This window comes from Protomyctophum bolini (genome assembly GCF_963924005.1).
Source record: "Protomyctophum bolini genome assembly, chromosome: 20".
NCBI lineage: Eukaryota > Metazoa > Chordata > Actinopteri > Myctophiformes > Myctophidae > Protomyctophum > Protomyctophum bolini.
In genome coordinates, this window is record NC_137881.1 from 30,279,247 (window position 1) to 30,292,040 (window position 12,794).

The 12,794-nt window shown below is 43.7% G+C and overlaps 2 protein-coding genes across 6 annotated transcripts in view; both read left to right on the forward strand.

The window, feature by feature from the left end:
- The window catches only part of LOC308335742 (type II inositol 3,4-bisphosphate 4-phosphatase-like), a 32,526-nt gene extending 27,909 nt beyond the window's left edge, over positions 1–4,617 (forward strand). For all 5 annotated transcript variants that reach the window (XM_080792912.1, XM_080792913.1, XM_080792914.1 and 2 more), the window contains one exon: positions 1,935–4,617. In XM_080792912.1, the coding sequence (XP_080649038.1) occupies positions 1,935–2,067 (133 nt within the window). In that variant the 3' untranslated portion in view covers positions 2,068–4,617. The remainder of the gene's footprint in view (positions 1–1,934) is intronic.
- A 949-nt stretch (positions 4,618–5,566) lies between these two features.
- On the forward strand, positions 5,567–9,955 carry LOC308335320 (E3 ubiquitin-protein ligase pellino homolog 1-like; the record flags this gene model as incomplete). Its single annotated transcript, XM_080792338.1, has 7 exons — positions 5,567–5,661; positions 7,058–7,187; positions 7,279–7,383; positions 8,216–8,395; positions 8,669–8,857; positions 9,260–9,538; positions 9,593–9,955. 7 exons carry the CDS (start codon positions 5,567–5,569, stop codon positions 9,953–9,955), a joined length of 1,341 nt encoding a protein of 446 aa, XP_080648464.1.
- Positions 9,956–12,794: the final 2,839 nt, after the last annotated feature.

Consider the following 12,794-nt stretch of genomic DNA (forward strand, 5'->3'; position numbering starts at 1 on the left):
GTTGTTCTTCTTTTGGTGCATCCATCTTTCTCTGTCTGTCTGTCTGTCTGTCTGTCTGTCTGTCTGTCTGTCTGTCTGTCTGTCTGTCTGTCTGTCTGTCTGTCTGTCTGTCTGTCTGTCTGTCTGTCTTATCAACACATTGACTTTCTTATTGCTTTCTGCTTACCTTCCCGCCTCTTCTTTCTCATCTGTATTCTTTCTTTCCTTCTTTCTTTCTTTCTGCACGCACGCTTCGCACACGCACACACACACACACACACACACACACACACACACACACACACACACACACACACACACACACACACACGCACACGCACACACACACAACCCCCCGTCCAGGTCCCATCAGTCCTGGGGCCAGATGGAGGGCTGCTATGCCCGCTCGGGGGGCTCCATGTCCGGGGCGGTGGAGTCAGGGGGGGTGCACCACCACCCCGCCGCCCCCGCCGCCCCCCACCCGGACCCCCACGACCCCCAGGCGCTGTGCGGGGCCGGGGCGGCGCCCAAAGCCCCCGGGCGCCACCTGTACCCCGTGGTGTTTCTGCTGGTCACCTCCCACGTACTGGTCCTCTGGCTCATACTGAGCCTGGTGCTTTTACTGGCCACGTATGACCAGGAATGACCAGGAAATACACCTGGAAATAGCACAATGTTATGGTGATGATGGTGGTCAGTCTATTTCTGTCGGGCTTGACGTGTCATAGAGATAGAGATATAGAGATATACTTTATTAGTCTCCCGAGGAAGAGATTTGTCTTAGACAAAGGGCTCGCATGCAAGCGTAGCCCTAGTCCATGTCGCCACAGTGCAGCGCCAAATACATCTTTCTTGCATCTTGGAAAAAATCTCTTTTTTAGTAATGGTTTCTTTATTTTGTCTCCCAAGAGAGATATTTGTGGGGTCCAACTTCCAAGACAAATTTCTCTCCTTGAACCTTGAACCTAATGGCGGAAAAAGAACTCGCATGTTTTACTTTCACGTACAAGTACGGCCTAGAGCATTGTAGAAGTACTAGTAAGTCAAAATGTTGTATAATGGTATCAAAATGTACTCAACCCATTTAGGCCTGACGTCGAGAAAAAAAGTTCGCTCTGAAAGAATATTATATATTCAAAGATTTGTGCCGCATTTTCACGATTTTTCAAAAATAGCAGACCTATACAAGCTCGTAGCTTGTAGATCTGCTATTTTTCAATATAGCTAACGTACAACATCATGCTTAGTTAAAACACCAAAAGGGGTTCCCGCCCAGAATGGGTTTTAAGGTACCAAAAGTATAAGGTATACTCACTCGTTTCACACGGTTTTCAAATGTATAAAATAATCTTTTGAAAATAGCAGATCTACAAGCTCACGATGCGTCGCGTTGAGACAAATAATTGTAGTGGGGTAAAAGCACAATATTTTGCCTTTTGAGATGTAGTGGAGTTGAAGTGAAAGTAGTGAAAATGTGAGTGAAATGAAATACTAATAAAATTAGTATTTGAGTAAATGTACTTGGTTTACACTGATATTTAGAGAGACGGTAGTGACGGCTGCGAGAGAGACGGTGTGGATTTTGTCATAAATATCATGATTATTATAAATAATAAGTATTTATCATTTCATACTTTATTTTATACACTATGTCCACACGTGGACATAGTGTACAACACAGTATGCATTATGTAACTGTGTGTGTGTGTGTGTGTGTGTGTGTGTGTGTGTGTGTGTGTGTGGGTGTGTGTGTCCGCCTGTGCGTGCGTGCGTGCACTCTTTTGTGGGTATGTACTGTGTGTGTCCCTGTATGCATGAATGTATGCTTTTGTGTGTATTTTCCTCTTTGTATACGTCGGTGTGCGTGCGTGTGTGCGTGCGTGTGCGTGCGTGCGCGTGCGTGCGTGTGTGTGTGTGTGTGTGTGTGTGTGTGTGTGCGTGCGTGTTTCCTCCAGGGAGGGCAGCAGGATGGAGAACGTGGAGAAGAACACAGGAAACAGGAAGTATGCCTTCAACAGCGTACAGTTGCTCACCTTCCCCAAACACTACAGACCTCCTGACGGCACCTACGGCAAGGGAGACACTTAGCACGCGCACACACACACACACACACACACACACACACAGAGACGTTTGTATTACTATACTTGTGCGGACATCAACCTTTTAGCTCTGCGATCATGTCATTTCTTTACTGCAAGCCACAAATGGCAGATCTACAAGCTCACAAACGTGTCCCACTGCTTTTTCCCGGTGCACGACACTGGCGCTCATGACTTCTAACCCATTCTGACCTGAGATCAGATTCATGCGAGGTTTCCACTGGACACACACTGGTCTGATCAACCCCATTCTGACCTGAGATCAGATTCTAAAAATGTCAGTCGTTCTTTGATTTTTCAAAAAATAGCAGACCTACAAGCTCGTAGCGCGCCACTCGGTGGCGCGCTATGATCTTGTAGATCTGCTATTTTTCAATAGCTAAAGCATAACATGATGCCAACACCAGAATGGGTTCCCGTTCAGAATGGGTTAACTCCAACCCTATAGTCTCTCAAGACAGACTGTTGCCAACAACAGGGGCCGCTGTTTTCCCCCCGAATATTTGACGATGGGATTCTCAGATTGCTCCAACCCTCTATATTATAACCCCTAAATGCCCAATTCTATACCTATATAAAGTTCAACCTGAATCCAAATGCTAAAACCTATTTTTTTAACCTAAAAAAATAAACCAACCAAGTTTTTTAATTGTCAAGGGTCTCTTGTATCTCAGTGAGAGATACAAAGAGACTTGTTAAATAACGGTGAACATCTACATCTACATATACGGTAGTATTGGTATATCTACCATGAAAAGTGGACTTCACATTCAAGAATGTCGCTTTCTGAAAACCTAGTGTACTTGCGGCGGCATTTGGCCCTCACAAGTATATAGTACGGTAATAAATGTGTGAAACCACACACGCACGCGCACACACACACACACACACACACACAACACAACACAGCACACCTCTTGATGGAACGAACCTGCTATGGCATTATGTTGCCTGTGTTCCATAAAATGAGTGTGTTGTTCGTGACGAGGTGCCCTCAAGTCTCTCTCTCTCTCTCTCTCTCTGTCTGTGTGTGCTGTCCAAATGTATTTTTCTATAGTTTGCACATTATGTATATAGGCCTATTATTAGGGTTAAATGAGAGCTGAAAGGCTCTCCGTTCCCGACCAAGCTCCACCATCAAATCGACTAACTGAATCGGTTGACTTCATTCACATCCGCTTTTCGACAAAACCCCCGATTTCCCCCCCCGACAGTATACATTGGCGTGTTCAGGCCTTTCTATAGCCCATTCTGGGCGGGCGAGGCCGGGGCAACCCCTTTTGGTGTTTTTTAAACATTATGTTATAATTTAGCTATATTGAAATGTTATATTATATTTATTTCAGGCCTAAATGGGCTAGAGATCTGGGAGCTGTTTAACACTCTGACCCCCCGTGTAAATGTAAGGCTATATTTTAACAATGGAACAGAGACCCGAGGGAGAACATATAAGCAGACATCTGATGAGGTAGAATACTTTCTCCTCGGAAATACTTTATACTGTGTGTGTGTGTGTGTGTGTGTGTGTGTGTGTGTGTGTGTGTGTGTGTGTGTGTGCAGTGCACTGCAGTCTTACAAAGAACGTCTGTTTGGTTGGATCTTTAAAGGGCCACTTCACCACTTTTCAACCTAATCTTCATATAATAGGTCCTCACTAATAATCATGAGAAAATGGTGCAATATTTTTCTAGGGCTGTGGGGCAGTTCAGAAACTGTTTTCCAAGTGACATCATCGATGGGGGAATACAAGCTAATAGAAACTGCAGGCTTTCTAGTCCTGAAAAGTTGCAATGAGAAAATGGAAGCCATCGTTCTCACGATAATGACAATCTAAATATTTTTGTAAACAAATCTTGTTTTAAAAACAAATCTGCCTAATGATGATGTCACTGGAAGACGGTTTCTAAACTGCCCACAGCCGTCCTATGAGACACAGACTGAGTAGAAAGAAATCGTGACATTTGTTCATGATTATTAGTGAGGACCAGGACCATTATGAAGATAGGTTGAAAAGTGGTGAAGTGGTCCTTTAACTGAGTTTTGACCAACTTCCCACAACACGAATAAATGTAATATCCATGCGAAAGAGTGAAAGAGAACAGTGGGTAATAACTTCAGACATTTGTGCTGTTCTTAAAAATAAACTGATTTGTGAACTGTAATACATTTTGATACTCTGTATAAAGTTTGTGTTCAGACAACACGGTGTAAAGGTTGCTGCTAAAAGAATGTGTTGATGGATCAATGAAGTAAAAAGAGAGTGACTGTCTGTTATCGAAGACCGAAATGTCAATAATGGCATGTACTTTTACAGATAGTCACCATTCTTTCCTTCATGAAGAGTGATTTTTGGTCATTTTATGCTGTATTTGTGACTTTATTTTTTATTTGTTTAACCATTTCAATTTTACCATTTTGTAATTTGGTCAAATTGCTTCAAGTTGAATTATTTTTGTTTGGATGGAAACATTTTATTTTACTTTATTGCAATTGTATTTCAATTTATTTTAATATAAACACTTCATACTTACTGAGGTCCTGCGCTATTGACTACTGGTTTTCCCTATATGGATCAATAAAGGTCTATCTATTTTTTATGTTCATTGTGAGGAATTGGTTTGCTTTGACAATATACTTTTCTCATGCCAAAATACTCATGCCTTTTTACTTAAATAAGGCCCCTTTTGCATTGAATTGAATGAGTGAGAGAGAACAATCAGCTTTGATCAAGCTCATTCAAGCTGATTGTCAGAATGGCTGAATCAGCTGAAGTGGTTTGTGATCAGGCTGCATATCAAAAAAGTGTAAATGATTGAATCAGAGAGATTGAATCATAGACCAGCACTATCTATAATGTATAAATAGCACATCATGAACTTCAGTCCATGCATTGAGAGGCTTGAGGACTTGACCGAATGGATGAGCTGTTGCTGCAAAACATTAAACGTATACTTTTAAGAAGCTACTATCCAGCCACTCAAGATAATTAAGTCAAGTAAGTATAAGGTGAATTGTCTTGGGTTTTTGCTTTTTTAATTTGTGTTACAATGTTGAATGGTAACGTTGTATGCATTACTAGCTGAACCGTTGTCAATTTACTTAACTCGTGTTCCTACTGATAAAGGCTATTTATTTCAGTACATTTAACACATATGATGTAAGTAAATGAATGGCTTCACTGCAGGCTTTAATTGCTTCAGAGTTTTGAGTACTCCCTTACGGAGCTATGTGTTGTGGGTGGGTGCCTGGCTGGCTGGCTGACTGGGTGGGTCTGAGCACAAGGTTAATTGTCTTATTTTGGAATGAAACCTCACATTTCTTCTTGTGGCATCCTCAGGTTAAGTGGGACGTAAAGGACAGCAACAACCACTAGACTTTGAAGCAGGCGACAGAGGAGTGTTTGGCTATATAGCGGAGAGCCCGGCCTGCACCACCCCTTCCTTCTGAAGATGGAGGCCCTCTGGAGTTGCCTGAAGGCAGCAAGAATGTGGCAGAGCGAAGAAGTTCCCAAGAAGATCCCCTTCTCCTTCTCCGTCTCCGGCCCCGACCCCGTCAAATATGGAGAGCTCATTGTCCTGGGGTATGTATGACATTATCCATTTATATTAGGAAACAAAAAAATAAGTAAATTGAAAAATAAAAGAATAATCTTCCCTTAAACGGACACTTCACCCTTTTTGCAAAAAAAATATGTTAATGACGTTTAGAAACTTTAGATCACTTTCCTGGGGGTATTTATGTGTGTAATATGTGGTTTTAGATATTTTAGATTGTAGCAGTGAGCCTGTTGTCTCTGATGTCATGGACACTGGTCTCACTACCTTCCTGGACTACAATTCCTATAATTCTTTGCTGCACTGCTCCTCCTTGTGGATAGAGGGGAGAGCTGTCTAAACTGAGACAACATGTAGTCCAGGAAGGAAGTGAGCCCAGTGTCCATGACATCAGAGACAACAGGCTCACTGCTACAATCTAAAATATCTAAAACCACATATTACACACATAAAGACCCCCAGGAAAGTGTTCTAAAGCTTCTAAACGTCATTAACATATATTTTTTTGCAAAAAGGGTGAAGTGTCCCTTTAATGCAGCTATCGAGATTGCTGAGGGGCGCTAACCCCTCCTATAAACAGAAATAGTGTACATTCTGTCTTAACACAGACATTAATGCCATTGACATTAATGGTATGTCATTAATGGTGGTCCCTTATTGGCCAAGGAAACCCTTGGCCAATAAGGGACCACCATTCATGGTGACGTAATAACTAAGGTATACTGTATGTTTCAAGGTTGGTATATGAGGTCAATAATTGATTAGAACGCCCCTCACTTCACACGGCTGTTATTATTATTTAGTCAGTTGTGGCCTTCATAACAAATCACTAGACTCATGCTGCTAGTTGCGGGTGACAATGGTGCCGTGTCATAATTTTTCCGACGGCGCATTATTCCGACGTTGCGTTGGTCTGACTCACCCCATTACTAACTCTATCCCTAAAGGCTCATCATACATAGTCTGGATTTACGGTGGTGGGGTGACCACCGAACTACAACATGACGTCACGAGCCGCGGTGAAGAGCAAAAACCACCGCCACCGCTCCAGCCCTTAATCTCTCTGTTTTTACTCACCACCGCTCAACGTTATTTCAGCTCCGGTGGTCAGCTCACCACCGGAGCGGTGGTCACCTCACCACCGAAAATCCAGACTACGAATAGGCCTTAGCTCTTGAGAGTGCAAAATGAAACACATTTGGTTTCATTTTACAGCACTCTCAAGAGTTAAATCATTGTTAAACATCACTTAATATACAAGAAGTCTACACAATAACAGAATGTAGACCAACTTTTGCCCCGTTATCTCTCCTATGGTATACCAAGTTTTGGTAGTCCTTGGCTCAAATATCTGAACAGAAATGAAGCTTGTGGCAAAGCTTGCTTTATTAACCCCAACGCTCCCCCGTCTTCTCTTCACAGGTACAATGGCCTACTCCTGCCCAACGGGGCCGGGGCCGGGACCGGGACCCAAAGCCACTTTGCTTTGTGCCAGAGACCAGAGGCCAACGGTGTGACACCAGGCACTATACACACGAGTGACAATCCAAAGGTACAATCATTGGTGGAAGAAGTCCTCAGAGAGTTATTTTTTCCAGAACTGGATGTTTCTAACGGTGAACTTCTCTGTGTTCCTACTACAGGCCACCAGCGTGGGGGACGACCAGCAGCACAGCATTACTTTCATCACCGCAGTCAGCACGGTCGTGGTGGAACACTCTTCTGACAAACATACAGACATGTTTCAGGTCTGTATAGAGATAAAAAGCTTCTAATTCTAATATATTATTTATAGGCTCCAAAATCTATAAATCTCACACTATAGTAAGGCAACTGGCGGATTCCAATCCATGTCTTGCACAAGGTGCCCTTTTTTTACTTGAGCACCTGCCCCTCATGTCTGTGCACGCCACTGCTTAGCTTAGATGTTGATTAGCATATATATATATATATATATACATATGTTACACAAAATATATCCAAAAGTCAGAGATTTTTTGTGCACAGCTGCATTCTGGGACCTTACCATTAGCTTTCGAAACTGGTAGATTCATTGGTACTCCTGAGGAGGACAGAGTCTGTCTAGTGTGTGATTTAAAAGAAATGTTGTTTTACTGCCCATTATATGAAGAATTAAGACATGTATTATTTTGTAAAATGACAACCATCTGTGCTGACTTTTTCTGGTTGGAGGACTATGAAAAACTGGAATTTTGTTTTAGGAAAGGTACTTTTGCTTTGGCAGACTTTTTATGCAGGGCGTGGGAAATAAGGCAGAATGTTTTGTTTGTGTAAAAAAAGAAAAAAGAAAAAAAGAAAAGGGAATATCAACAAAACATATCTGTTTATTGTACACAATGCAATATTGAATGTAATGATATGGTGTGTCCTGTAAGCCCATGTGGGCTGGGCGCCTTTGGTGCATGACACAAAAATAAAGAAATCTATCTATCTATCTACATATACTTACTTACTATTTCATAAAGACATGTCACATGCCAGGGACACTACGGTGAAAGTGGTTAATACAGTGCAATCAAGCTGTGTAATGTGAAACACCTTGTTTTTTTCTATATACAGATCGGGCGTTCCTCGGAGTGTGACTTTGTGGTGACGAACACGGTCCCATTGTCCGGCGACAGCGACGTCAGCCCAATCTCGCGGTTCGCCTGCCGCGTCATCTGCCAGAGGAGACCGCCCCACACCGCACACATCTACGCCGCCGGCTTTGACTCCTCCTCCAAGAACATCTTCCTGGGTGTGAGTTATGTAATGTCATGATGCAGAAAATGTACACAAAAGTGTTGCCGAAAAATAAATACAGAGAAATCATGCTCAGCATATACCTATACCATGGATAAATAATGGCTCAATTAAGGCTTTCAGCTTTCAGGAAGAAACCTAAAATACACAGGGAAGACATATCTGAATGTTATAACCACACCTGGGGGTGTATTAGAGTAACTCCATACAGAACAGAAAAAGTACAAAACTATTAACAATCTTTTTCCACCACCCCCCTCCCCCCGGCAGAAGAAAGCAGTCAAATGGAAGTCCCCCGATGGTCAGATGGACGGACTGACCACCAACGGCGTGCTGGTGATGCGACCGCTCCATGGCTTCACTCAGGACTCTGCGCCCGGCCCGTGGAGGGAGATCTCAGTGCGTGGCCACGCCTTCGCCCTCCGGAAGACCCGCACGTCTCCAAGACGGGGGGAAAGAGTGAGGAGGACAAACATGTTCACGACAAACGGTGTACACACGTGCACAGACACATTATATATTTTTTTTTAAAATCACAGGGTCACACAAACGGTCGCTTTTGACGTGCTAAAACCACGGACATTTCTTTCATACCAAATGCCATTAAGGCACTAAATGATACCATGTCTCGCTAGATTTGTTTGTTTTTCCAATGTATATCTGCCACTGTTGTCCTGCACTTTTTTGCCATGTGAAAATAATTGTGTTAAGTGTTGTTGCTGTTGTTGTAACCGTTTGTTTTTTACTGTTTGAGACCGAAGATGAATTGCCACACGTGGACAATAAATGAAACTAACAAACATAGATAGCGCACATAAACACCAACCAAAGCGTATACATCTTCCTCGTCTTTCCGTCCAGGTGGACTCCGAGGAGCCTCAGGAGCTGGTGGACGGCTCGCTGATCGACCTGTGCGGCGTGACCCTCCTGTGGCGCACGGCCGAGGGCCTGCGGGCGGCGCGCTGCACGCCCGTCGCGGAGGCCCCGCGCCGCCCGCAGCTGAACGGCGCCGGGCGGCCCTGGTGCCCGTTGGTCTTCAACGACATGCCCTTCCACCGCCGGTCCGGGGACGAGCCCTGCTGGGCCAACCTCCAGTGTGGTCATTTCCGCAATGAAGACTTATACCGCGGAGAGGCTGAGGTATGAAAGTTAGGCCTGCTGGTCGCAATTGTTTCAAGATAATCATGCAATGAGCTAAACAATCTTCTTCCACCACTGCAGGCAGTTAAATGGACGTCTCCCGATGAAGCGGAGTGCCCCACGTGCCAGGTTCGAGGCCTCTACGTGCCCCTGCAGCTGGGCTGCGAGGAGGCGTTTTTCCTGGACGCCAAGCGCGGGCGCCACGCGCTCGTTCCCTGCGGCCACGTGTGCTCCGAGGCGACCGCCGCCTTCTGGAGTCGGATGCCGCTGCCCGGCGACGCGACCACCTTTCCCGCCGCCTCTCCTGCCTGTCCCTTCTGTGCCCGGCAGCTGACCGGAGAGACCGGCTACGTCACGCTCCATAGGCCTCTGGCCAACTTTTTAAATGGCATCGACTCTCTCAAACTCGATTACTAGTAGTAGTAGGCCACGGACCCCGGAGTTACTGACAAAAAATAATCAAGTGGATGGCAGAGTTTGGTGCAAAATGGCCTTCAACTCATTATCTTAACTATCAATCATTTAGCTGGGGATCCCCTGCAAGCCCCTCAAGGACCACTGAGGGTCCCAGGACCCCACTCTGAGAACCACTGCAATAGGAGAGAGCTCAGCAGAGATGTTTTCTTTTCCAAGTATTTATTTAATCCTGTGCCCTATAGGTGAAGCAGATTGTGGAAAAGCTTTATTAAAAGCTTTTCGATTTTCACAACTTCAATAGGCCTACTTTCAAAGCGTTATGGATATTATGTGCTCTACTTTTTACTCTAAAATAGGCTAATTAAGTGACCTTCAACAGTTCTTGTTTGAATGCAACAATGATATTGTTGTGACTGTAATATATAAACTTTATTACAGGCTCGTGGCCCACAAGGTAAGACAGTACATCACAATACGAGAATACAAATACAAATAAATAAAAATACAGTACATTTATTACCCAGCCCCACAGGTTACTACTCTAGGCGAGGCACTTATACCAGTGTCCTCTGATGGTAGAAGTGTACCTGACAGAACTACGGCCTGGGTCTGTCATCTGTCCAATGAGTCCATTCAGTGTCCTCTGATGGTAGAAGTGTACCTTACAGAACTACGGCCTGGGTCTGTCAACTGACCAATGAGTCCATTCAGTGAGCGATCCAGCCTGCTCATGAATTTAAATGTCAAGTTCCTCAACAGAGCCATGAAAGTAGTGAGTCCCAATGAACAGAAAAGCCCACTGGCTCTAGTGCTCCTTGGTTTTTTTTAACAGGATACGAAGACAGTCATTATAGGCTACTTGCAGTTTGCGTAAGCTCTCCTTCTTGTACTTTACCCACAGTGGAGCTGTGTAGAGAGGGGTGCAGTATAAGCTCTAAAGAGGTTTACCTTAACATCCGTAGTACAATGGTGAAATGTACGGACCAACATGTTTGCTTGTACATAAAGCATTCTCCTCTGTCTAAACATGTCCTCGTCATCCTCTAAGGTATCTGTTATGATATGCCCAAGATATTTTGTAATCTTGGACACACCCATAATTTGACCAGACAGATGAAAGGCAGGAAACTTAAGTTCCATATCTTCTTTAGTTCTACATGAGAGTATCATGCTCTTCTTGGCATTATACTGAATATAATAGATCATGTATACACACACACACACACACAACATGAACACTTGTCCCAGAACGTGTTTCAGGAGCTATGGACCTGAAAAATATAGGATTTATGTTTGTGTCATCATTTGTATTAAAATGTATTAATTCATTAATAAAATAAAAAGCTTATAGAAGACCTTGTCTGTTGACCTTAAATACATGGTGGTTATCAGTCCCCCCCCCCCCCCCCCCCCCCCACACACACACACACAAACACACACACACAGTTTATTGAGTGCATTAGGCTAGTATGGGCCCCCATAACTCTGCCATGCAGTGTACAATTTAGGAATAATTTATTGGAGCGTGGACACTTGTTCAGACTTGCATTCCAGTTTCTTCAAGCAATGAACTTCCAAACTATTGTCTTTTGTATGATACGCAAGTCTGTGTTGACGATAATCTAAGTATCTAAGCATTTACATATAAATATAATCTATCTATGAATGCACCATGGCTCTCTCTGTACGTCTGTACGTGTGTAATCCACGTAACTCGAGAAATGTTCGCCCCACGACTTCAAATTTGACACATGCGTTCCACACCCCCACAGGGAGTGCAGTGCCCGGTGTCGAGTCGGTCGGACCCACGGTTGTCCAGAACCACCACAAAAGGCCTCTGCCCGGGCTCTGGACAGGGCCCCTGCCAAGGGTCCATATATGGAGCTGGCTTGTTCTGCCTGACAAAGAACTCCATATATGGGCATAAAAAGGAACACAGACCTAATATCTGGGTCGGGCATGCATTTCCAACTTGCATCGTTCCAAATTGACAATCAACTGTATTATACATTCAATACAATAACTACATTTCCGATACATTTTTATTATGAAGGACCCCTTAATGGAAACAAGTCATAGGATTTCTTGTGTTTCGAACCCTCTTAGCAATCAATCAATCAATCAATCAATAAAGAAATCAATCAGCAGACCTGTTCTGTTCTTTAACTACATAGAAGTGTCTATTTGTTTGTCTCTAAATGTTTTGATGAATTGAACAATGTGGACCCTGTTGTAAACAAGTGTAAGGCTTAATTGGGTCGTCCACTCACAGTTAACAGTCTTTGTATTGAGTTTGTGCTTGAAATGTACTGTAATTCTGCAAACTGTTAATAAAGATTTCAATCAATCAATCAAACCTTGCATTGATCTGTTTTTTCACTACAAACTGTTACTACAGTATTCAATCAATCAACATTGTATAATCGTAAACATATATTATACATTATATAATGCTATGATTTTAGATGGATTGTTTTCTGTGAGTGTAGTTGTTCTGCCAGGTCGCTAGGTGTCTCTGTCCGTCGATTGCACGCACACACATCTGTGGCCCAGTCAAAACAACTCACACGCCTCATCTGACCCGCCCGCACACGCACACACACAATACACTACTACACTGGACTAGCACTGGCAGCATCAACTGGAACTACATTACAACTAATCCTCTGGTTCTAGCATTAGAATGCAGCTGGTTTATAGCTCTGTGTGAGACAGTGCAGCAGGTCCGCTGGGTTTCTGTGTGGAGCGTTTCCAGTGGGCGGTTTGTTTTGTTGCTAGGTTTTTGGGGGGAGTGGGGGGGATGTCATGTAATAAATGTCTCCTTCTACTCTGCTCCTGC